General features: G+C 42.3%; 1 protein-coding gene across 1 annotated transcript in view; it reads right to left on the bottom strand.

The window, feature by feature from the left end:
* Positions 1-1,069: 1,069 nt before the first annotated feature.
* Positions 1,070-26,894, bottom strand: part of PPME1 (protein phosphatase methylesterase 1) — a 66,094-nt gene continuing 40,269 nt past the window's right edge. Inside the window, exons 6-14 of the mRNA XM_066368195.1 lie at positions 25,401-25,555; positions 24,314-24,404; positions 19,447-19,512; positions 15,052-15,175; positions 8,654-8,783; positions 7,749-7,793; positions 4,193-4,257; positions 3,514-3,581; positions 1,070-2,275 (exon numbers count right to left, since the gene is read on the bottom strand). Coding sequence (XP_066224292.1) covers positions 2,257-2,275; positions 3,514-3,581; positions 4,193-4,257; positions 7,749-7,793; positions 8,654-8,783; positions 15,052-15,175; positions 19,447-19,512; positions 24,314-24,404; positions 25,401-25,555 — 763 coding nt within the window. The 3' untranslated portion in view covers positions 1,070-2,256. The remainder of the gene's footprint in view (positions 2,276-3,513; positions 3,582-4,192; positions 4,258-7,748; positions 7,794-8,653; positions 8,784-15,051; positions 15,176-19,446; positions 19,513-24,313; positions 24,405-25,400; positions 25,556-26,894) is intronic.

The following is a 26,894-nucleotide window of genomic DNA, read 5'->3' as shown; positions in this document are numbered from 1 at the left end:
TTCATGAAGTGCCTCCCCTGTGTCAGTTTCTGAGAAAGCCAGTTAACCAGTACTAACTTATGTAGTCCTCAAGACCCTGTGGTAGGCCCCATTGATCTCCACATTTTAGAGGAGGAACCAGCAGCACAGAATGCAGTTATCTCATACAAACCCTAAGGGCTCGGCCTTGGTTCTAATTTAGGCAGCTAGGCCCTAGCCTTCTAGGAGGAAGACTCCCAGTGTGTAGTTGACCAAGGGTGGCTGTGGCAGGGAACTAGCAAGGGGATTGAAGTGATCTGAGAGAGGAGGGCTCTGCTCGTGCAGGGCTGTGGGTCCACCCCAGGTTTGGTGGTGAACTGGATGTGGGTGTGAGAGAGCTGTCTAGGGAGCTCTGACTGGCTGGTTTGGACAGTTGGAGAGATGATGGTACCTACCATTTACTAAGCTAGGAAACTCGGGAGGAAAAACATGTTAGTTTTAGGGGGGAGGGGAATTCAGTTTTCAGAATGGTCAACATGAGTGGCTTGTGGTCATCGGGAGAGATAGGAGGAGGTAGGTGGACCTAAGTGTCTAGAGCTCAGGAGATGATTGGTCGTGGAGAAAGTGGGAATTGGCAGGTATGAACCCATGAGTGGTTCTTCAAACTTTTAATAAAAACCGCCCACTTTTGCAGTGCTGGTCAACCTGGTCCCTACCGCGCAACCAAACAGCGCTGCGATTGGCCCACCATGAAAGCTGGACCGCCCACTAGTGGGCGGTAGGGACCAGGTTGACCAGCACTGCAAAAGTGGGCGGTTTTTATAAAAAGTTTGACGACCCCTGGAAGACTGTCCTGTTGTGGGCCCAAGCTGACACAGCAAATATGTAGTCTGAAGAGATGGGACTGGAATCCAGGTTTCCAGGCTGCTGTGGAGGCTGACCCTGTCCATCCCACTGGGCATTGCAGATCTGGGGGTAGGCAGAGCACGTAATGCTGATGGGTTGCAGGAAAGGCATGTCTGGAGCTCCATGGTAACTAAATGCAACAAACTGTCCCCTGCCCCCAGATCAGCAGAAATAAGGACAACTTTGTAGAGAAAGACTAGACCAATAAAGGTTGGGAGATATTTATTTTCTTTACAAGGTCATAAATAACAAAGAAACAAAGTAGGTCCCAGACTCTGGACCGTGCAGCAGGACAGGGATAGGAAGTTGCTGGGTGGAGAGGTGGAGGGGGCTACGCATCACCTAAGACAGTCACAGAGGATGGCCTGCAGGAGCCTGCCCCTCCCTGCCCCTGAACAGCGTGCCAGGGCAGCGGGGCGGCCGCAGTGCTGTGATGGGGCAGCTGGGAGAGGGAAAGACTGCGGATGCTGGACTATACTGCTTCTATGAAGTGACGTGGAAACCACAAATGCTGAAGGTAAGCTGTGTGGGTCGAAAGAGGCAAGCAGCACTCTGCATACCTCCAGGGACCAATCATGAAAATGGTTAACTCTGATTCTTAAAAACAACTCCACGGGCTTTAGCCTGTGGCTTTGTGCATGGGCTGTATAACCTGGGTTGCTCTGTGACAGGTGAGGGCTCAAGACGCCCCTGGAGCAGCCTGGCCTCAGCCCAGGACAGGTGCCCAGACATGTGGGAGTGGGATGGCAGGCTCTCCCCAGACGGGAAGCCATGTGCTTGGACTGGCTAGACCTGATTTTCAGGCTGGTTTCTTGTGACGCTGTCCACCACCCCTCCTTGTACCCAAGAATTGGATCCTGGATTGTATGGGTCTTCGAAGCCTTGAAGTGTAAGACTGGGATATAAAGGTACCTGACTGGTATTTTATTTGAAAGGGAAAAATAAGGACCACCCTGTGCATGGCCCATCCCATGAGGTAGGGCAGGGCCATGCCAAGAACAATCTCAAGCAATGGAGGTCCCTGAGCCTGGGAGACATATGCACCCAGGTACATTGCCTAATGCTAGGAATAGGGGCCCAGCGTGGCAGTTCTGATGGAGGCTTTACTCTAGGTAAGGCAGGGAGAACAGGCAGACCCCTGAACAGGGTAGGGGGGAGATCTGGGGAGCCTTGGACTAGGAAGGCTGATGTTGGTCAAAGGCCCCGGAAAAACAATGCTTTTGGCAGAAATACACAAAAGGGTTTGTACATCTGGGGATGCCCATCTATAGGGAGCCGGTGTCACACGGTCGGGCAGGATGGTGAGGAGGAGACAGCGGCATCACAGTGGCCTCTGGTGCAATGTTATTTACAACAGAGCTCAATGTTGAAGGAGGGACAGAGAGCAGGTCACTAACAGCCAGGAAACACACTGTGAAGAGTGGAAAGAGAAGGGAAAATAAATGTCACTCTGTCTCCTCCAGGAAGCCTTCCTAATAACCAGGAAGGCCCTTGCACATCTGTCCCACCTCCCACAGCCCTCTGCAGGCTGTACTGGGTCTGCTCTCAGTGCACAGCTGACGCGACCACAGCTCCAAATGGTCCAGGGGCCCCAAACACTGCTTATTAGGAGAAATGAAGGCTTTACTGTTGACCTGGGCTCCATCAATGGTCAGTTTGCTGAGAGGGGTTTGGCATAAGGGAGGCACTGGTGTGGCTCACTGTGCCAGGCTCCTGTCTACCCTGCCCTGTTCCCCTCACCTCCCAGGCCCTGGCATTCCAAGTTCTCTAACACAGAAGCCTTTTTTTAAAAACATTTCTTCTTCAAATTTCTTGAGGGTGGGGAATAAGACCCCCTGGACCCTCACCAAAATCAGAGGCTTTTCCACTGGCAAGTGTGACTCCTCATCAGGCTGTGGGCTCTCTGAGGATCAGGGGACTGATGTAGCACAGACCAGATGTCCCTGAGGTGGGGCCAAGGCCATGCGGTTTGGTCACCATGCTTCTCCTTCCTCCCACTCAACAAAGAGCCCCCATGTCTCCCTAACCAGACGAAGAGCAACCTAGGGTGAGAGGCATCCTTTTCCCTCTAGACCAGACATTCTTAATGGGGAGTGATTTTGCCTGCTTTGAGACATTTGATCAAATTTAGACACATTTTTGCTTGTCACAACTATAAGTGTGTGGGGTGCTGCTGGCTTCTACCGCATAGAGGCCAGGGATGTTGTTCAACACCCTATAATACACAGGGCAGCCCCAACACGAGGACTACCTGTCCCAAACGTCAGTCATGCTGAGGTTGAAAACCCTGCTCCGATTCTCCGCAGCCTCCGTGGCCCAGCCTTCCTCAGCAGCAGGGCAGGAGAAGGCCCCCAGAACTTCTCTAAGAGCTTGGAAAAGGACTGATTCCCATCCCAGCATCCTCAGAGAAAGGCCACCTCAATTAGAAGTGCACATCGCAGCAGGGTAAGGGACAAGGCACAATTTAATCTCAGACAGAGAACACAAACAGCAGTGGCACTATAGACACATGCAGGCTCTGTGTTGAGGAGGAAGAAGAAAGGCATGGTGACCCAATCAGGCAGGGTGAAGAAAGAGATATTTACAACAAATCTCTTTGTTGGTGTTGACCAGCACTGTTGGGCTCCTTAAACCTTTGTACTTCCTTACCATTGGAATCCGCCAATGGGCTCTGCAAATCTGTGCCGGATCAGGAAAGTGGCAACAGCTTCAGCTACCTGAAAAACACAGATATTCCAGCCATATGAAAGTTAGCAACGGATCTCAGCCTTGGGGTCCTAGGGGCTTCTGTTGGAAGGTTAGGCTCTACAGAGAACTCATGGGTCCTATAGGTCTGGGTAACTTGAGATCAAAAGGACCCAGTTCCGGTTGGGGCTGGGAGACTCCTCCCCACCATCCCTGTCCGGAATGGCTCCAGAGAAGTCAAGAAGAATGATGTGAAGGCTTATTTATTCCCTTAGAGTTACAAAGTCCCTTTTTCTTATAGAGGGAAGTGTATATTCTTAACTCCTGTTACTACAATTTAGGGAGAAATGATCCCTTTTTACATCTGAGTTTTAGGAGTAATGGAGAAGTAGAGCTTAAGATCTTAGCCAGAGGCCCCAGGATGAGAGAGCAGGTGCCAGTCGCTCCTCAGCCCACACACAGAAGGCCAAGCCCACAAGCTGCTGCCACAGAGGCTGGGAGCTGGTGAAGGTGTGCCTGCGTAGGCTCCACAGCAACAGCTGCGGGCAGCACAGACTGCTCCAAAGGTGTGTTCTATCTCCTGTGCGACCAAGTCCCTCTCACAGATGTCATCACAACTCTCAGTCACAAGCATTGGACTCACCTTGTCCGGGGCATCCTCGTGGACTGCGTGGCCACACTGAGGTAGGACCTGCATCTGGAACTTCCCTGGAGAGGAAAAAAACCCAGGCAACCTCAGGGACAAAATGACTCTCACCTCACCACCCCTGCAGCCTCACAGGACACTCCAAGAGCCAGACCTTTCCGTCTCCTCCTACCCAATACTCTAGACACAGTTACCAAGCCTATGAGAAGGATGGTAATACTTGTAATTGTAATCTAAGCCAAATCGTTTTCCCTTCACTTTTTCCTTCTGCAGCTATTTAATGTGCATTTACTTTAGGCCAAACATAAAGGAAGAAACAGTCTCTGTTTCAGGGGATTTATTATAGTCTATTGGGGGAGCAAAACACAAGAACCAGCGTGTTAATGCAACATGTAGTTCCTATGATGAAGCTGCACACATGGAACTGGAAGAATGTAAGCAAGGGGGCTTTGTGATCAAATAGGGATTCAGGGAGTCCTCCCACACAGGAAGAAGAGCCTACACAAAGGAAAGGAGAATGAAAAGGTATTTGTTTCCAGAAATAAAAAGTTTGGCACGGTGCTTGTGAGAGTTAATAATGAGGCAGGAGAGGTAAGCAAGAACCACACCAGTAAAGGCCTCGTCAACTATGCTAAGGATTTTGAAATTTATTATGACAATAAGTTACCAACTTGAAAGCTTAACTATGCCAGACACTGTACTAAGCACTTCCTCACACTGTCTTGTGGAACGCTGTAAGCTCACAACCAAAGTGATAGCTATTAAAAGTAAACAGAGATGACTGATAAAGCAAGATCCCTAAGTAGACTAAAGGATAGGGGACCCACGGCTCCCCAAAGTAGACAAAGCAGACTCAGTAGCAGTATTTCCATGTACAAAGTAAGGGACTAAGCACTGAAAGCCCCTCCCTGCTCATTATATTCTAGGAGTCTCACCCCAGTTACAAGGTGCTTTACAAAGCTTTCAAAAACTCTTCTTCTTCTTTTTAAAAACATTTTTATTTATTTTATTTTATTTAGAAAATTAACTTTAACAGGGTGACACTGATCAATCCGAGTATCTAACCATGTTTTAAGCTGACTCTCAAATGTACCCTATAAAACTAAGGACAAATACAAAATTATTTTTTGAGATGGTGAATCTGACTGAGGCCATGATTACTTAAGTGATTTGCCCAAGGTAGCTTAATCAGAGAGGAACTAAGGCCATTCCATTCAGAAAGGCCCAGGCCATGCACCTCCTCTTACAGTAAGCTGCCCTGGGTACTCCAGCCTACTCCCCTATCCCTTACATCTCTTCCTGTACTACTGTGAATGCACTTGAATCCAAACAGAGCAGCATGTGCCCCTCTTACTTTATAAGCATATATTTTAAAATGCCACTGGTGCTTGTCTCCCCAGGAGTGTGTCATCTCTGTAAGGACAGGGGCTAGTATCATTACTTGCTCTGAATCTCTAATAGGGCCAACACAGGACGAGACATCTAGCAAATGCTTAGTAAGTCTTTGATGAATGAATTGAACGGATGACCTGATAAAACTTACAACTCCAACCACCCCAGGATTAATGACTAGGGATGCATTTTTCATTTCTCTTTGAAAAGAATGGGTCTAAGGCATCAAGGAGAACTCACACATATTAACAACATTATGTCCAGTACACATAAAGTAATGTGATCATGGGTAATCCTCACAATTATTCTATAAGGTAGGCATATTTCCAAAACTACCCCTCTCATTTTTCAAAAGAGGATCCTTAATTTTAGAGAACCTAAATTATTTACCCAAATTGCACCATGAGTGAGGGCTGGGTTTCCAGGATTCTATAACTAATTCAGCTGGTTTAAACATAATACTGGGAAGGCTGAAGTTAGAAATCTATGCCAACCTAGCCATTTCTCTTTGTTATATGTAACATCCCCCATCCCAGCCATTTAATCTCTATATTTATGAGATACTTTGAAAGAGAAGGTGGTCTTGGCATAATCCTTACAGGAGAAACAGAAGGTCATCTAATGAGGAATCATGACTGCTTCCTGAACTTGGTGAAGCTATCATCTGTCAGACTTACTTCACTCACATTTTCTCATTTAAATCTCCTACAACTTTACTGAGATATATCATTATCTCCATCTTATAAATGAAAAAAACCCAACTCTGGATTAAAGAAGTTAGCAATTCACTCAGGCCCCAAAACCAGTAACAGGGATTCAAACCCAGAACTGATTCCAAGACTGGTGATCAACACCGGTTCCACATGCTAGTCCAGTCCAGATCAGCTGCTTTCAGACAGTATCAAAGGCATGTCTGATCTTTTGCCCACCCAGCATCAAGCATAGGTCTTGCAACAGAAAGAGTGCTTAGGAAAGGTTTGCTTGAACTGAATTCAAGGAAAGGTGTCTAAGCTCAGAATTACCAACATCAGTGCCATAAAAATCACATAGTCTCAGCCATGGTCCTTTTCCAGGCTTCAAGACACTGTAGCTGGAGGAAGGGAGCGTACAAGGGCCTGGGGCAGGAGTTTGATAAATCAGTCAGGAGCCTTTGAACAACTATTGTGAGGGAATATAGCCCTTTTCTCTGTGGAGATCTTGAGGACAGCTAAACAGTTTGAGGGGCCCATGAAATATCCAAGTGGAGATGTGCAGGTTTGATACATGGACCGGGTCTGGAGCTCAGGAGAGGATAGGCTGGACATTTAGCTTTGAGAATTATCTATCGGGGTATAAACAGAAGCCATAAGACTGCCCAGGGACAGTAGGTAGCAGAGAAGAAAGGTGAAGAACAGAATCTGCTCAAGCCTGAAATGGTGGCCTTGGGGTTCGCACATCTTCCCCTTGCCCCAAAGGTACCAATGCCTGTTAACTTCACCTCACCAAGCCTTTCATCCATACTAAAGCAAGAGCCTTCAGAAAACTGGCCCCACTGCCTCCACTATCATCTGGCCAACATCCCTGGTCCTCAGCACATGTCACTCTCCTACACACTGTACTTCATGATGTCTGGGAGGCTGCAGGCCAAGTAGCTTCCCCATTGTCAAAACCTTAGTAGGAAAGAAGCAGTGCTAAAATCCAGTTCTCCAAAGCCCAGAGCCCTTGTTATTAGCAACCACTAAACCATGCTGTCTTCTAAATGGAGTTATATTTTTTTATATCTGGATTATCTAGGACTTTTCCCTTTTCTAAGACTTCCTACAATAATAAAAATAATGGTAAGTATTCAGAATATCTACTTTCACAGTATTATATACCTATAGAATACTTTATAGCTTATAATACTCTTTTCAAACACATTGCCTCATTTTAGTCCTTACAACTCTTAGATGCAGGCGGCAGTATAATTCTCATTTTTAGAAGGGGGATTAAAATCAAAGCTCAGAAAAGGGAAGTACCTGTCCATAATCATAGTGGATGAGAAGCAGAGGTAGATGCCACATTAGTCTCACTCAAAAGCACTACTGCACCTCACTCTCTCAGAATACTAATTTCCACATGACTATGCCCCTTCCTGTGCCCTCAGAGAACGACATAGGAATATAATTTCTTGATGACGTACCTTGCATTTGGCCAATAGTCAGATCTTTATCCAACCTATCAACACCTAGGAAAAAATAAGATAATCCATAATTAGTTTACCAGAAAAGGCAATGTGAAGTAATTGTTACTGTTCAAGTATGAAGTAAAAAATTGTTACCAAGTTGTAAACATGACATTCTGAATTTATGGGAATAACAATCCTAACTTCCTGAGGGTGTAATTCTCACCATGAAGCTTTCCAGGTAATCACTTTGCTCATTTAATTAGTTTCTGAAAACAGTTTTACTTTTTCAAATTTCTATTACACTCAGCATGTCCTTATACCACTCTAGGAGAAGGGCTTAGGCTTGACCAGGTACAGGGGCCAGGTCAGAATCAGGCCATCCCAGGAGGGTGCTTATGCTTCATTGGGTTTAGGGATCTGGTGTGGGAAAGAGAAAGGGCACAAATGAGTGAGGATGGTACTAAATCTTAGAAGTCACTACCCATTTGGTGAAGTTATATATAACAAGAACATATTCAGATGACAGCATATCTATATTGTTATGAACTAACTTATGTCTCCCCCCCAAATCCATATATTAAAGCCCTAATCTGCAATGTGACCATATTTAGCAATATGGAACTAATTAAGGTTAAATGAGAAAGTAATTGGGTTAAATGGGGTCATAAGGGTGGGGCCTTCATATGATAGGATTAGTGTCCTTATAAGAGCAAACACCAGAGAGCTTGCTTGCTCTTTTCTTTCTGCCATGTAAGGACATAGCGAGAAGGCAGTTGTCTGTAAGCCATGACTATGCTGGTACCCTGATCTCAGACTTTCAGCTTCCAGAACTGATAGAAAATAAATTTGTTGTGTAAGCCACTTAGTCTGTGGTATTTTGCTACGGCAGCCCGAACTACTACACGCACACACACACTTACCAGCCAAGAGCAGCAATTTAGGAATAGGACAACTAAGAAAGAGATTGGATAAGCCTCGGAACCAGCCATCCCAGTATTTTTCTGTTTTTGCCAGTTCAATTCTCCAAGTGTATGGATGATCTTTCTTGGTCTAGAGGAATAAGAGCAAGTTCTGAGTCTCTGAGAGCAACCCCTGGACGAACGGATAAAAACTAGGTCCCTGGGAAAAGGAAAGGGAAGGAAACTAGCACTTATTAGGGCCTACTCTATGTCTCAGATATTTTAATATACATTTAATTCTATAACCGCCTTGTGATATATTGTTATTTCGATGTTTAGATAATTAGCTTACTTTTACTAGTTTTAGTACAGTTAGGATATTCTCTTAAGATTACAAAGCTAGTAAATGATAGAGCTGAGATTGAGTTTCTCTTATATCCATTTGGCAAAAACAACACACCATCAAAAGGATAATTACAAAAACCACATTGCAGTGTGAAAAAATGCTTACAATATAATATTAAGTGAAAGAAGCAGAGTACAGCATGTCATCTAATTTAGGATTACCACTGGAATGTGGTATACTTTGGGAAAGAATTGAAAGGAAAACTGAAAATACGCTGATTTGTTGTTAGAGCACTTTAAAAATATTTTGATTAATGGTAATGTTATAATGTTCCTGCAACAGTAATTTAAAAAAGGAAATTTGACACAAATATGACCAAATGTCGATATTTGTTAAATCTCAATATAAAGTGGATAGGCAGAGTATGCATTCATCAAATGCAAGCTGAATAAGTAAATAATTCTCTGTATTTTTCTGCATCATTAAAAATTTGAAATATTATAACTAAAATAAATAATTGGGATACTGTATTAATCACAATATGAAAATCTAGAAGTAAACATGAGATAGTAATATATTAAAGAACATTGGTGGTTAAGATGTCCACATTACCCAAAGAAATCTACAGAATCAATACAATCCCTATCAAAATTCCAATGATATTTTTTTCAAAAACTTACCCTAAAATTTATAAGAAATCTCAAGGGACCCTGGACAGTCAAAAAAATCTTTGAAAAAGAAAAAATTAGTGGACTCACACTCTCTGATTTTAAAACATATTACAAAGCTACAGTAATCAAAATAGCATAGTACTGGTATACAGACAGACAAATATACCAACGAAATAAACTAGAGAGCTCTTAAACCCTCACATACCTGGTTGAATGATCTTTGACAAGACCACTCAATGAGAAACGGGTAGTCATTTCAACAAATGGTGCTGAGACAACTGAATAGTTACATGCAAAAAATAAGGTTACAGACCCAACCTAATACTGCACACAAATTAACTCAAAATGGATCATAGACCTAAATGCTAAAACTAGAAAACTCTTAGAAGGGAACATAGGCCTAAATCTTTGTGACCTTGGGCTGGGCAAAGCCTTTTTAGATTAAGACACCAAAAGCACAAGCAATAGATGAAAAGTAAATAAACTGAATTTCATCGAAATCAAACTTTCGCACTTCCAATAATACCTTCAAGAATGTGAGAAGACAACCCACTAGAGAAAATATTTGCAAATCACATATAATATAGAACACTCATAACTCAATAATAGAGACAACCAAATTTTAAAATGGGCAAAGGGCCAAATAGATATGTCTCCAGAGAAGATACAAACAAGACAATAAGTGCATGAAAAGATGCAACATCAAAAGTCATAAGGAAAATGTAAATCAAAACCACAGGGGATACTTCACACCTACTACAATGGCTAAAATAAAAAATACAATAACAAGTACTGACAAGGATGTAGAAAAACTGGGTCCCTCATATACTGCTGGTGGGAATGTAAAATGGTGCAGACACTTTGGATAACAATCTGCCTGTTCCCCAAATGATTAAATATAGGATTACCATCCACTAATTCCCGTTGTAGGTGTATATCCAAAAGAAATAAAAACCTATGCCCACACAAAAACTTGTTCGTGAATGTTTGTACCAGCATCATTCAAACACAAAGAGTGGGAACAAAAAGTGTCTATTAGCTGAAGAATGGATAAAAAATGTTGTCTATCCATACAATAAAATATTATCCAGCTGTCAACATAGAGCTCCATGTTTCATAGGACATACTCAAGCTCACTCCATGCCCCCTGGAGCTTTAACACAAGGGAATGCCCTTTTTTTTTTTTTTGTATTTTTTCTTTTATTTATTTATTTTTTGTGTTTTTCTGGGGATGGGGATGGGGAGGCAGTCAGGCAGACTCCCACATGCGCCTGACCGGGATCCACCTGGCATGCCTGCCAGGGGGGATGCTATGCCCATCTGGGGTGTAGCTCTGTTGCAACCGGAGCCATTCTGGCGACTGGGGCAGAGGCCATGGGGCCATCCTTAGTGCCCGGGGTGGCTTTGCTCCGGTGGAGCCTTGGCTGTGGGGGGGGGGAGAGTGAGAGACGGAGAGGAGGGAGGGGATGGAGGGGGGAGGGGTGGAGGGGTAGATGAGCGCTTCTCCTGTGTCCTCTGGCCGGGAGTCGAACCCAGGAGTCCTGCACACCAGGCCAATGACTCCTACGGGTCTACCATATCATGCTTTTTACTTAAAAAAAAAAAAAAATTTACATTTCTTTTGAAGGCTGATGAACAGGAGACACCAAATCTTTTTCGCCTGCAAACTACTTCCTTCTTTACTAGATCCAGCTAATAACACTGTTTTGTCTTTTTCCAAATAGCTCCAGATATATGGAAAAGATTTATATAGGCGGATGGGGATCCTCAAACCCCTCAGCGAGATCTTCTAAGCATGGCTTTTAAGATACCTAGAGGCAGAAAAAGCCCAATAGAGATCAGGGGAACTACCAGCTTTTAGGATACACCCTTAAAGGCTCCAACGCCCCAAAGGGGTCTCATAGGATGCCATCTGGGTCCTGCTTCAATAGTGGAAAGGAAGGTCATTGAGCTAAAGCCTGCCAGGCTTACATGCCTCTGCTGTGAGGAAACAGAGACACTGGAAGGTAAGCTTCCCCCTCGCTCCTCTAAGGGAGGGTTCAGTCTCTTCCAGCCCTGCTCCAGCCACCTATGACCTAACCTTGCCCAGAATGCTGGGTTTTGCCACTGAAGGCTGAAGGTGCCCAGGGCTGTCGACCTCATCTACGACACTGTGGATGAGCCTAGGGTATTTCTTCCAAGAAGCAGGTAAACTGATCTCATTTGCACAAGGGCCACTTAACTATGTTTTGCCTGAATAGTCAGGTTTTTTATTCTTCCCTCAAAGATCTCTGTTGTGGGTGTTGATAGTCCTATTTTTTGCTGCTTTGCTTAGTATATAGTGTTTCCTTTATCCCGCCTACCTCAATGCCCCACTCATATTTCAGGCTGGGACCTACTCCTGATGTAGAGCTCTCCTTCCCCCTTTTGCCAACTTGTATTATGAATTTACCTTTGCCACCCAGCTTAGTGTATCCCAAGGTTCTCTTTACCATGCCACAGTCGCAGAGCTCCAGGGAAAAGCAACCTGGTCTCAACTCTCCAGGCAGAGGAGAACAGAAGCTCCATATCCACGCATGCTGCAAATGGCTTTTCCAGTCTACCTGAATCATTACCAGCTAGAAGCAGCTGTCATTGGGACTTGGACATGAGCTGCAAAGTATAGAATGGTGACAACAATTCCAGCACCATGCGGACTTTTCCCGTGTGGACTTTTCCTGGACTCCTGCTCCCTGTGACAGCTCCTAACAGACTGAACTGTGGTTGGGTTGCATTTCTCAGGGATTTGGCATGGTGATGGGGCCAACTTGGACTTGGTGAACATGTTAAGGACACTACTCTTTTATGGATTCTTGCTGTATTGGAAGAACTGCAGGGTTCCATACATTGGTAGGACATAGGGGCGAGACTAGGAGACATGGACGGGAGTGTGGTGGTTACGGGGGGTGGGGGGAGGGAAGAAGGGAGAGGGGGAAGGGGAAGGGGAGGGGTACAGAAAAAAAAGCTGGCTAGAGGGTGACAGAGGACGATCTCTCTTTTAGTGATGGGTATGCAGCAGAACTGAATGGCGGGATGACCTGGAAATGTTTTTCTTTGAATATATGTACCCTGATTTATTGATGTCACCCCATTAAAATAAAAATTTATTTATAATAAAAAAAATATTATCCAGCCATAAATAGAAATGAAGTACTAATACATGCTACAACATGGATGAACTATGAAACCATTATGCTGAGGTGAAAGAAGCCAGTCACAAAGTATCACACATTCCATAATTCCATTTATATAAAATGTCCAGACTAGGCAAATCTACAGAGACAGAAAGTAGATTAGTGGTTGCCTAGGGATGAGATGGTTAGGGAAAAATGGAAAGTGACTGAAAATAGTATGACATTGTTTTTTATTTTTTTATTAATTTTAATGGGGTGACATTAATAAATCAGGGTACATATAAAGAAAACATCTCCAGGTGACATTGTTTTTAAAAGTGATGAAAATGTTCTAAAATTAAATTGTTGTGATGGTTACACAACTTTGGACTATTATAAAAAAAATGAAATATATACTTTGGATGAGTAATCACTCAATAAAGTACCTAGTTAAAAAATAAATTTATATATAAAAGAATATCTCATGAACAACTGAAGTTTATTCCTTTAGGGTAGTGATTTTCAACCTTTTTTGAGCTGCGGCACATTTTTTACATTTACAAAATCCTGGGGCACACCACCTACAAAATGACACTGTAACACAGTACACATTATTCATATAGTTAATAATATAGTTTCTAAATGTATTTATACTCACACCTGACCATGTCTCACGGCACACTAGTGTGCCATGGCACACTGGTTGAAAAACACTGCTTTAGGGGACAAAGCTTACATGTTTTCCATTTCTTTTCTGTATTTTATTCATTTTGGTTTAGATTTGCATCCCCCTTCCCATTAAATGTATATCTTTATCTTCTTTTACAGACAGAATGGATGCAACTGACCTCTTAGGTATGTCTCAGGGTCATTTCAAACACCACTTTTTATATTTTGCTCTAACAGGGATGCTCCTAAGGTCGAATGGGCACCAAAAGCCCCTGGACCTTATATTCCTTATTGCTTGATGTACCTTAGTTTGCCCTCCTAACAAAACTGCTGGAATTTATATAACTTCATATAATTGAGTGTATAAAAAAGTACAAAGAAAAAATAAGTTGGAATTAAAAATCACAGGATTTAGATATGCTTTAGCACTAATATTAATGTGTGACCACAGGCAAGTATATGTACCTGAGTTGTAAAAACAGTGATAATATCTGTAACACAAAGCTAAACTGAGAATTAGATATGATAAATGTAAAGTTCTGGGTATAGTTCCTACAACATAGAAGGTAAACAGTAATTGATAGTTTGTGTTTCTTCATCTCTGAGTCTCAGTTTCCACACTGTTAACTTGGGAAAAATGAACTTCCCTCACTTTTAGCAGTGTTGGGAGGGCAAACTGACCATGCATTATTTATATTATTATAACTACCAAAGAGGTACAAGGTATTATTCATTGATTTTAGGATTCCAAAAAGATCCTTATTAAATCAAAAATACTATTTAAAAAAAGTACTTTCCTCTTTGCTAACAGTAACATCTCCAAATGCAAAGGAATATGTGGTGTACGCCAAGTCCATAGTAAGATGTTTATAAGCCATACCTGAAAGTCTGCTGGTCATGTTCACTAATCATATCCGGAGAAAAAGCATCCTTCTCACTACAATCCTCATATCAAATGCTCATCTAAGTACTCACAGAAAACTTTCTATGTGCACAACCCTGAGCTGAATGCCAAGGTAAATTCATATAGAACATCAGTTTCCGTCCTCAAACAACACGGGTTATTTTTGTTGGGAGACAATTCTTGGACAATTAGAAGACACTGAATCTGCATCCAAGGGATGACTACCAGGAAGGAGTCTATAGTGTCCTTGAATGTGGCTTATGAGAATAAGTTCTCTGGGTTAGCCACAACTTCAAACAGCAAAGTGATGAGGGTGTCACTCTCAGTGCTGTACTGGAGAGGGACTGACATAAACTGAACTCAGAAAACTTCCCCAAGCAGATACATCTTACAAGATGGGTAAGAGTTGGATGGGTTTAGTATCGAGCAGTTGGAAATGGGATTTTCTCATTAAATAAACCACAGGAACAGAAGAATGAAGGAGGTGAGAAAGAGTCTAAAGAGAGAGCAGCCTGTTTCAGGGTAGGGTATACTTTTATGTTCCAGTTTGTCGGTGCTATCTACAAGTGCCTTATAGACTATAGTTAAAATAATATCTATCATGATGATATCTTTGCCCTCTAAAAGATCTAATGGCAGACAAAAAAAAATGCCACCATTCCCTACCCCATCCTTCCAAGAATGCAGGTTTTACCCACCTCCATGTCATCTTCCTTTTTCCTCTTGTTTACTGACTCACTTCCTTCTTCATCTTCTTCTTCTTCCTCTATGATTCCTTCAACTATAGACTTTGAGCCTTCTGGGCTTGTAATTCCTTCACACCTAGGTTTTAAAAAAAAAATGCTGTTACAAACTTCTCTTCTATACACATAATATCTCAGAGATACTCATACTTATGGCCTTTTATAATTAAATGTTAGTTAAAACTTAATGCCCCTGGGAGAAGGATGTGGAAAATGTAATTTTAAAAATGCACAAAATAGGCCCTGGCCGGTTGGCTCAGTGGTAGAGTGTCGGCCTGGCGTGCAGAAGTCCCGGGTTCGATTCCCGGCCAGGGCACACAGGAAAAGCGCCCATCTACTTCTCCACCCCTCCCCCTCTCCTTCCTCTCTGTCTCTCTCTTCCCCTCCCGCAGCCGAGGCTCCATTGGAGCAAAGATGGCCCGGGCGCTGGGGATGGCTCCTTGGCCTCTGCCCCAGGAGCTAGAGTGGCTCTGGTCGCAACAGAGCGACGCCCCAGAGGGGCAGAGCATCGCCCCCTGGTGGGCAGAGCGTTCGCCCCTGGTGGGCGTGCAGGGTGGATCCCAGTCGGGTGCATGCGGGAGTCTGTCTGACTGTCTCTCCCCGTTTACAGCTTCAGAAAAATAAAATAAATAAAAAAATTGCACAAAATAGCCTGACCAGGCAGTGGCGCAGTGGATAGAGTGGGATGCAGAGGTCCTGGGTTCGAGATCCTGAGGTCGCCAGCTTGAGCATGGGCTCATCTGGTTTGAGCAGAGCTCACCAGCTTGGACCCAAGGTCGCTGGCTCGAGCAAGGGGTTACTCGGTCTGCTGAAGGCCCGAGGTCAAGGCACATATGAGAAAGCAATCAATGAACTAAGGTGTCGCAACGAAAAACTGATAATTGATGCTTCTCATCTCTCTCCGTTCCTGTCTGTCTGTCCCTATCTATCCCAGAACTGTGGAAGAACATGACCAATGTATGACTATACTTCAAGGGATGGTTTCCAGTTCTTGCACCAATACTGACCCACACAGGGAGTAACCACTCCCTGAGGTATGGTGGCAAGTTTTATTGGCATTTTTTTTTTTAATTTTTCCATTGAGTTGAGAGAGAAGCATTAAGTTGTTATCCACTTAGTTGTTCCATTTAGTTGTGCACTCCTTGGTTGCTTCTCTTACGTGCCCTGACTGGGACTGAATCTGTATCCTCAGTGTGCCAGGTAGACTCTCTATCCACTGAGCAACCCAGCCATAGTATTGGCATTATTTTATATAATCCTCTTAATAATCCTATGAAAAAGGCCTGTAGTTTAGTCCAGGATCACCTACTAAATGAATGGATAAAACCAGTGGGTAAATTCAGGCCCAAATAATTCTAAAGCATGATGCTTTTCTACTGTATCCTGCTTATAGTAGAATAAAGTTCAAATGGAATGGTAAAAAGCCCCGACTTTTTAATTAGTTGATAGAAATTGACAAGTACAATCATCATGCCAGCTGAACTTTCCAGATTAGAATATCTGACCCAACCAATTATTATTAGTTTTTTCCTCTAAAAACAGTATCTTTTTAGTATGTAATTAGGTAGAAAAATATTATATAAACAGCTGACACCAAAATTGTTTTTAGAAAGAACTGATTGGAAAAAATACATTGATAAATGTTAAAGGTAAAAATCCCAAAAGCCTGGCAGCCACTAGAGCCAAGGTCTGCTCTGCATGGTAGACAAGAATTTGTTACTCTGCCCTTGAGAGGGAGAGAGAAGGGAGGAGAGAGAATAAGCAAGATGATCATCTCTTCTCTGTCTCCTCTACCGAACCTTCAGTGATGTGTATGTTCACAAATGTTTTGTAAAGCGGGGGTTTCTATTAGACTTGAGGTATCAATTTTCATATCTAGGTCAAAGGACCATTATAAAGAAACGTGTACTTTGGATTTCCATAGCTATAAACTGGGAGATTCAAGAAAATTTCACCTAGATCAAGAAGGCAAAAAAGTTATAGCTGATAACTATGTGACAATTAAAACACACAGACTCTTACAAACACAGGTTTACAAATGAAGAGAAAATACCACATAAGTTTTACAAATACAGTAAAATTTAAAAATCACTGAACTGCCTATGTCTTACCACTGTTTAGACAAGTCAGATATCAAAATATTTAGGCATTGAAAAGTGGGCTGTTTGACAGTTTACTCAAAGCCTCTGCAATGTGCCTACCAGGTATTACTATTCAAATTGCCTTTTTAGTCACAAAATCCATAATATAGGCCTTGGAGTCAAATATATAGGAGTTTGAATCTGAGATCTGTGATTCACTAGTTGTGTGAGCCTCAGAAAAATCACTATACCTTTCTGAACTTTCATATCCTAACCTATAAAACAATACTTATCTTAAAGAGATATTGTAAGAATTAAATATGATAGTGCAAATGAATTAATAAATCCATGTAATGATCATCAATGGCTACTAACATTCAAAAAAAGAGACAACTAGACATTATGTGTTTCCTGGTAACATTAAACAGTAAACAGTATAAATATCACCTATTCTTTTTTCTGTTTTTTAAGTAAGAGGAGGGGAGATAGTAAGACAGACTCCCACATGCACCCCAACCGGGATCCACCCAGCAACACCTGTCTGGGACCGAGCTTGAATCAGTTGAGCTATTTTTAGCACCTGAGAGGCTGACATGCTCAGACCAACCAAGCTATCCTCAGTGCCCGAGGGCCAATGCTCAAACCAATAGAGCCACTGGATGTGGGAGAAGAGAGAGAGGAGGAGGAGAGGGATGGGGAGAGAAGCAGATATTGCTTCTCTTGTGTGTTCTGACCAGGAATTGCACCCAGGACATCCATATACCAGGCCATGTTTTATCCACTAAGCCAACCAACCAGGGCCACCTATTCTTAAAAACAAATAAAAAAAGAAAAATGACAACAAATCAACCTGAACTTAATAAAATCTCTGGGTCCTGGCCAGTTGGCTCAGCGGTAGAGCATTGGCCCAGTGTGTGTGTCCCAGGTTCAATTCCCAGTCAGGGCACACAGGAGAAGTGCCCTTCTGCTTCTCTACCCTTTCCTCTCTCCTTCCTCTCTATCTCTCTCTTCCCCTCCCGCAGCCAGGGCTCCATTGGAGCAGCATTGGCCTGGGCACTGAGGATGGCTCCATGGCCTCTGCCTTAGGCACTGGAATGGCTCCGACTGCAGTGGAGCAATGTCCCAGAGGGGCCAAGCAGCACTCCCTGGTAGGCATGCCGGGTGGATCCCGGTCGGGCGCACGCGGGAGTCTGTCTGTATGCCTTCCCCCTGCTTCTCACTTCGGAAAAAAAAAAAAAAAAAAAAAAATCTCTGGATCTCACTAACAGTTTACAGACAATACAGGAAACAAAGGAATATGTGAACTTACACCTTGAGGAATCAACCAGCAAATCCAGACTGTGGGAAACTCTACAGGACAAATAACCAGGTTTCCTCAACACATAAAGTGCAAGAAAAAAATGAGAGAAGTGGAACCTACAGAGAGAATATTGAAATCTTACAGAGAAAATTGTGTTTGTCTGGAATTTGTTTCAAAATATTTTGTGTTTAGGTGAAATAAACGAGTACAGATAAAACAAGACTGGCCATGACTCAATGACCACTGAAAATGCGCAATAGGTACATATATATCTGAAAATGTTCAATAATATAAGGTTTTAAAAAATGAGATAGTGTATATAAAATACCCCACACAGTACCTGGTAAATAAATAGCACACATTCAATAATGCCATTATCATTTTCATCAACTCTTGTGTTCCCTGTCTGTTCACTGGGCAACGTTTTTTCAATTCAGCTGAAATTTATTTTGTGACTATATAGCAATATCCAGGACTCATGTAACCTTATTCAGGAAGATCATTTGGGTTAAAGAATCTTAGCTCACTCTTAGGATCTGGCTTCCACTCAGGGTACACTAAAGCTTTTCTGCTATAATTTCCTCACAGCCATATTTGGCTTAGAAGGAGACTTATGAGAATGAACCATACTGCCAGCACTTGAGTGGACACTTAATTTTTAATGTCCATTCTTTGGGATTCTTCACCTTTAACACCTAAGTTGTGCTAATAAAGTAATCCAATACTATTTGGAGAAGACACTATTTTTCTTGGAGTTTCCCCAGAAAAAGAAAAAGAAAAAAGAAAAGAAAAAGAAAAAAAAAAGAAAATCTATGTAACTGGCCCACCTGAGCTCACTTGTAAAAATTATCTAAAATACTGAAGGCATTCACAAGGATGGTAGAGTAAGTGTATGAGAAAAAAGTAAACTGTAATTCCCTCACCATGTTTCACTCTCTAATCAGCCTAACAGGGAAAAATAGGACTTACTGTTTGACTTGGCCAACCATTGAGACACGGGCAGACTCCAGATTTCTAATTTGGCCACTCTTCACGCTAGAAGAGAAAAGAAGGGAGAGAGATTATTCAGAATTCATTTTACCATGTCAGTAGGGTCAAATGAATAATTCTACAGATTCTGTAGGACCTACTCAAGTTATAGTTACCACTATAGCTTATAGGGAGATTACCACTACTTCCCACTTGGTTGTTATGTCTATAAACTGAGTAGTAAAAAATAAGTGAAGACACTGAAGTCATTTCAGTTCTGCAAATATTTACCAAAGGATACTATGTGTCAGGCACATGCTTCAGAAGCACATAATTCAGTGGGGAGAAAGAAACACAAACATATAATTTTAATATAATAAGGCAAGGCTCAAAAAAAAAATCAACTTTATTTTGAATGAGGAGATTAAAGAAAGCTTCCCAAATGTCCTGTCTGAACTGAGAACTGAAGAGAAGTAAAAGATAAAAGAAAATGGTCAGCCTGACCAGGCGGTGGCACAGTGGATAAGCGTTGGACTGGGATGTGGAGGACCCAGGTTTGAAACCCCATGGTTGCTGGCTTGAGCGTGGGCTCAACAGCTTGAGCACAGGGTTGCTGGCTTGAGCATGGGATTATAGATATGACCGCAAGGTCACTGGCTTGAGCAAGGGGTTACTCACTCTGTTGGGAGCCCCCAGTCAGGCCACATATGAGAAAGCAATCAATGAGCAACTAAAGTGCTGCAATGAAGAATTGATGCTTCTCATCTCTCCCTTCCTGTCTGTCTGTCCCTATCTCTCTCTGACTCTCTCTCTCTCTGTCAAAAAAAAAAAAAAAAGAAAGAAAGAAAAGAGGATGGTCAGAACATTACTGGCAGAGGGCACACTGTGCGAACACAGGCACTGTGATGTGAAAGAGTCTGCAGGATGATGACTTTAGAGGACAGGTATAAGGAGAAATGGGGGTGGAGTGGAACAGGACCTTGCATGCCATCATAGACAGCTTAGGAGTTTCGACTCTATCCTTTCTTTTCTTTCTTTTTGCGAGAGAAAGAGAGAGAAGGGAGAGAGATGAGAAGCATCAACTTGATAGTTGCATCACTTTAGTTGTTCACTGATTGCTTCTCATCTATGCCTCAACTAGCAGGCTCTAGCCAGTGACCTTGGGCTTCAAGTCAGCAACCTTAGGGTTCATGCCAGTGACTTTGGGATTATGTTAATGATCTCACACTCAAGCTGGCAACCTCACGCTCAGGCTGGTGAGCCTGTGCTCAAGCCGTCGACCTCGGGGTTTCCAACCTGGGACCTCAGCATCCTAGGTTGATGCTCTAGCCACTGCACCACCAGCAGTCAGGCCTGACTCTATCTTAATAGATTAGTTTCCCCAGAGTTGCATACTTCCCCTAAGTATGCTTAAGGACCAGGTACAATGACTGCATGTACCAAGAGGAGCCATAAACACCACATGAAGCAGGCCACCAGAACCCATTTCTTTAAATCCCACTTTTAATTTAAAAAATTATGTAAAATTTTAAAGTGCACCCCCCTTAGATAATGAATGACCTTGTTTCTTATTTTAATGATAAACAGAAACAATCAGTACTATTACTTTATTTTTCTACCATAAACTGAATCTACAGTAATACAAATCCACCAGTAGTCATGATCATATATATTCTACTTTGATGACAGTTTAATATATGAAATATCTCTGTTCCTATTCAAGGCCAGCGTGGGATATTGGTTCCCATCCCTTTTTGCTTATGAGGACCTTGTATCTTTTAGTTATCTTATCTCTCTCCTTTGTCAGCATTGTTTTTTCTCTAGTGGACATTATAAAACAACCTTTAAAAACATTCTCCAGCCCTTGAAAATAGTCTCAACTCCACATTCATTATTTCACCTCATTTCTCTGTTCTCCTGTACAACAACACAATTTCTCAATAAAGTTATCACACTTGGTTTCTCTACTTTGTCATCTCATCTCCTTTCCTCGACTAATATACCCAGTTTATAACAGGTTTTTATCTCCCACTTATTTCCTGAGATTTCCTTTGCAAGGTCACCTCCATTATGCCAATACTAATGGTCATTTCTTAGCCCTCATCTTAGGTGATTTCTCTGCATTATTTGACACAAATGCTCTCTCCCTCCTTCTAGAAACATTTTCTATACTCTGCCAGTTTTCCATGTAACTCATCAACTGGGCCTTTTCAGTTTCCTTTGTTGAATCGTCCCCCTCTTTCCAAGCTCTAGATATTGTGGATTATCCCAAGGCTCAGTTCTTGGCTCTTTTTTCTATCAACATCAAATCCCTCAGTGAGCACAGTCTTTTGGCTTAAATGCTATCTATGCGATAATTCTTTAAATTTTATCTAGATCGCCCTGGCCGGTTGGCTCAGTGGTAGAGCGTCGGCCTGGTGTGCGGGGGACCCGGGTTCGATTCCCGGCCAGGGCACATAGGGGAGGCGCCCATTTGCTTCTCCACCCCGCCCCCTCCTTCCTCTCTGTCTCTCTCTTCCCCTCCCGCAGCCGAGGCTCCATTGGAGCAAAGATGGCCCGGGCGCTGGGGATGGCTCCTTGGCCTCTGCCCCAGGAGCTAGAGTGGCTCTGGTCATGGCAGAGCGACGCCCCGGAGGGGCAGAGCATCGCCCCCTGGTGGGCAGAGCGTCGCCCCCGGTGGGCGTGCCGGGTGGATCCCGGTCGGGCGCATGCGGGAGTCTGACTGTCTCTCCCCGTTTCCAGCTTCAGAAAAAAAAAAAAAAAATTTTATCTAGATCAACCTCTTCTAACTACAGAGGATCACTGATTTGTGATGGTTTGACTAATAGTTTCAACTTATAACGGTATGAAAGCGATATGCATTCTGTAGAAACCATACTTCCAATTCTGAGTTTTGTTTTTTTCTGCATTAGCAATATACAGTATTATACTCCTGTTATGTGCCCAGAACATTTTAACATTCAACAAACAAAACTCTATCCTATCCTACCCTACCCTACCCTACCCTATCCTATCCTAAATTGCCACTAGAATCAAGATTCTACCTCCATTAAGTGAAGGTCCACCACGACTCCCAGGCTGGATTGCATACCTATCTTTTGTACCTGTTGGGCTTCCTTCATTGTATTGCAGTTATGTATTTACTTGTTAATATTGGTATCCCAAGTTTATACATACAAGTAAATACATAAGAACTAATTCTGATTCATCCCCAGTACTTGGATCAGGTACTGACACATCTTCGGTACTAAAAAAGTGTTTACTGAATAAGTTTTAATCATTATTTGGCAGAGTACTCAAGACACATGTTGAGCTGGCAGCAGCTGTACTCTCCATGCTGTGACTGCCCAAGACAGAGAGATCTTTGGTGCCTCTGAGAGAACATAAGCATGAACACAGGGCCCTGGCCGGTTGGCTCAGCGGTAGAGCGTCGGCCTGGTGTGTGGGGGACCCGGGTTCGATTCCCGGCCAGGGCACATAGGAGAAGCGCCCATTTGCTTCTCCACCCCCACCCCCTCCTTCCTCTCTGTCTCTCTCTTCCCCTCCCACAGCCAAGGCTCCATTGGAGCAAAAGATGGCCCGGGCGCTGGGGATGGCTCCTTGGCCTCTGCCCCAGGCGCTAGAGTGGCTCTGGTTGCGGCAGAGCGACGCCCCGGAGGGGCAGAGCATCGCCCCCTGGTGGGCAGAGCGTCGCCCCTGGTGGGCATGCTGGGTGGATCCTGGTCGGGCACATGCGGGAGTCTGTCTGACTGTCTCTCCCCATTTCCAGCTTCAGAAAAATACAAAAAAAAAAAAAAAAAAAAAGCATGAACACAGGGAGGTAGAGGCAAACTCACTAAACATACACATCAGTCTGGCATGCCATATTTGGCATAAGATCCTCTGTCCTAGGAAAACTCCCTTAGGATATATTGACCAGGTCCGTAATTTCCACTTGATATCTCTGATTCAGTTAACAGAAATGCTCTGACTGCTAGTGTGCTATATGCTGTATGAACGTACAAAAGAAATAGAGAATAGCTGCTACTCTCATGATGCAGGAAGAGCATTAAGATAGAAGTAAAAATTAATAATATAAGCATATCCCTTTAGGAGGGATTAAAAGACTCAAGGGGTGAACAGTATGATATAATATAGACTTAGAGGTCTCAGGCAATTCTAGTAAGACAGTGATCTGTGTGGTTGGGTGGAGGTGGAGAAAGTGTTCTGAAGAAGGATTTTGAAGAACAGGTAAAAAGATGGAATACTGACAGTGGTTTTACCCCAAGACTGATCTCCTTGGAGGGAGGGTCAGTATTTTACTTATCTCCGATTCTTTACCCTTTAGCACAAAGTGTTTAATAAACATTTAATCAAGTAATTTATTGAATTAATGAATAAATTAAAGAATGAACAACCTTTACTTAAGTGAGAACCACAGTCAATTCTTTCAGTGATTTTTGTAAAAACTATTTACCCAAAACCAAAATAAAAACTGAGAAAGGAATCTACACCCATCTTCTGTTTCTCCTTCATTTTCTTTGGAACACAGAAAGAGAATCTAGAACCATGAAGCATCAGAGGTGGAAGAGGTCCTAGAGTCTCAATTAGTCTCTAGACTCTCACCTTAATGATGGGAACAGCTAGACAGCAGATGATCCATAATTCTACGACTGTAGCAGGTACCGCAGAGTATTAGAAAAAGGTTGGATTTTATGCAACTGAGACAAGTCTGAAACACTTTTTAAAGAACTTTTTAATGATACCCATGATATTACCATAAAGTTAAGGTGTGGAATTATTCCTTTGAACTTGGTGCTTGAGCTGTTGAAAAAGAAAAGCTACAATATAACACTTAAAATATAGACAATATAGATTTGTGGATTACCTCCACTCAATGGCATTCTCCAGAGACTTGAAGGTTTTAGGGCGACCACGTAAAAAATTCTGCATGCTATTAAGGGCATCCATGGCTGTACCTAGATGTTAAACAAAAATTTTAACTGCAGCACTTAACATTCTCCAAATATTTACACTTACTGGGTCAACTATATACATCTGCCCTTACTGACATCAGAATTCAGTGATGCTTGGAGGAAAAAAAGATGTGGTTTAAGAAAATTCAGACTGATGTGACAGTCAGGTTCCAAGATGGCCTCCAGTGACTTTTGTGTCCTGGTATTCACTCCTTTGTGCAGAACCCCCACAAGGAAAAGGGCTGCCTTGTATAAGCAATACAAGGCTGGGTAATAGAAGACATGGCAGCTTCTTTTTAAATGTTACATAAAATTATGGGACATGCTCATAATTAAAATATTATGCAGCCATAAAAGATGTTTATAAAGAGTTTCTTATGTCATGGACAATGATTATGTAATATGGGGTGTAGATTAAAAGGGTGAAGGTGTCAAAAAATACAAACTTCTAATTACAAAGTTAGTGCTGGGGATGTGATATACAGTATGGTGACTATAGTTACTAATACTGTATTATATATTTGAAGGTTATAAGATAATAGATCTTAAAGTTCTCATGATAAGAAAAAAATATTTTTTAACTGTGTGGTGATGGATATAACTAGACATATTATGGTGACCATTTTGCAATATACACAAGGTATGGCAGACGTAGGTTTACAGTTGTGAGTATTCTAAACACAGTTTATTCTTGACTATTACTTATTAATTACTTGATTATTTTCCATATGAACAACTGTAAACCTACTTTTACCTTACCTTGTACTTTTATCAAATCATTATATTGTACACCTGATACTAATTCAAAGTTTGATGTCCATTATATTCCAAATAAAAAAAACACCTTGGAATGCCTTTGCCACAAAATAACAGAAAAGACAAAGGGACATATTTCAAGATCAGTGAAATCAATAACAGTTTAAAACACGATAACAATAATCTCCATGGGTGGCTCTTACAAGTCTAAGATTTTGATTCAGTTATCATAAGAAAACTTACCTTCCACAACATCAATCATGCACAGACCCAAGAGGCTTGGCACCAGGTTGGATGATGCTGTGTGGACTGCAATGGCACCTCCCATGCTGTGTCCAATCAGCATAATCGGAGGAGGGAGGTCCCCATACATGGCTTCAACCACATTGCCAACATCTCTGCAAAGAAGGAGAAAAAGCTGAGAATGCTGACAACACTATAAAATAGTTTTCTTTCCTCACTCCCTCCTTTGGTCTGTAACTAATAGTCCTAGGACTGTAAAGGTCTACTGGGCCTCCTAACGTGTCCCCAGTATCTACACACGTAGCCACACATCTAACTCTGGATACATGGCAGATTGAGGACTAAGAACCCCAATTTTCTGACTTTCATTTGCATCACATTTTCACTGTTCCACACATTTAATACAATTATCTAAACATATATCTTTAGCTTAAACGTGAGCTTGAAATTCTGGACAAATCATTTAACTGCTCTATGCATTAGGTTCTTTATTAAGCATTATAATGTAGTGAAGTTTGAAGTCATAAATGAATTACAGACCCAAGTCTATTTTTTACTATATGGACTTGGATTATTTAACTTCTCACACAGTTTCAACATCTATAAAATAAAGATAAGAATATCATTTACTATTCTGAATTCCTGTGAGAATTAACTAAGAATGAATGTGAAAATACTTTAAAAAGATTAAAGTGCGCCTGACCAGGCTGTGGCGCTGTGGATAGAGCATTGGACTGGGACACAGAGGACCCAGGTTCAAAACCCCAAGGTCGCCAGCTTGAATGCAGAGTCACTGGCTTGAGCATGGGATCATAAACATATCCCCATGGTTGCTGACTTGAGCCCAAAGGTCACTGGCTTGAGCAAGGGGTCACTTGCTCTGCTGCAGGCCCCCACCCCCCTGGTCAAGGCACATATGAGAAAGCAATCAATGAACAACTAAGGGGCCGCAATGAAGAATTGATGCTTCTCATCTCTCTGCTTTCCTGTCTGTCCCTATCTGTCCCTCTTTCTCTCACACCACACATAAAAAGAATAAAGTGCTATACAAATGTTAATTATTATTTATATTTGTCATGTAAAATTATTTGAAGTATGAACATAAATGTAAGTATAGTGTTCTAAGAAACTAGAAAGATGTTCAGAGATCATTTTTATTGGCTTCTGTCCTAGCCTTTAATTATGAGTATATCTATTTAACAAAGTCAAACCTCAAAGCTTTGAAAATGTGAACTGAAGTAGCAACCTTAGTTTTTATTTGCTTTAGGTGTTCTTTGCTATAGCAATAGGTAATGATGGTGTGCTTCTTGAAACCACTGGCTCTATTTCTTCTTTGGGGAGTGGCTGAGTCAGTTAAGTTCAAAAGACAGTTCTGTCTTGCTGAGTGTCACTACATACCTCAAGCAGTCACACAGTGTAGCCAAATACAGCAGGTGTGGATTTAGGGACATAGCCATTCAGAAATGGTCTCGGTATTCAGAATAGCAAAGGTAA

Source organism: Saccopteryx leptura, chromosome 1 (genome assembly GCF_036850995.1).
Source record: "Saccopteryx leptura isolate mSacLep1 chromosome 1, mSacLep1_pri_phased_curated, whole genome shotgun sequence".
Classification (NCBI taxonomy): Eukaryota; Metazoa; Chordata; class Mammalia; order Chiroptera; family Emballonuridae; genus Saccopteryx; species Saccopteryx leptura.
Note: the sequence above shows the minus strand (reverse complement) of the source record. Positions and strands in the feature narration are given on the sequence as shown.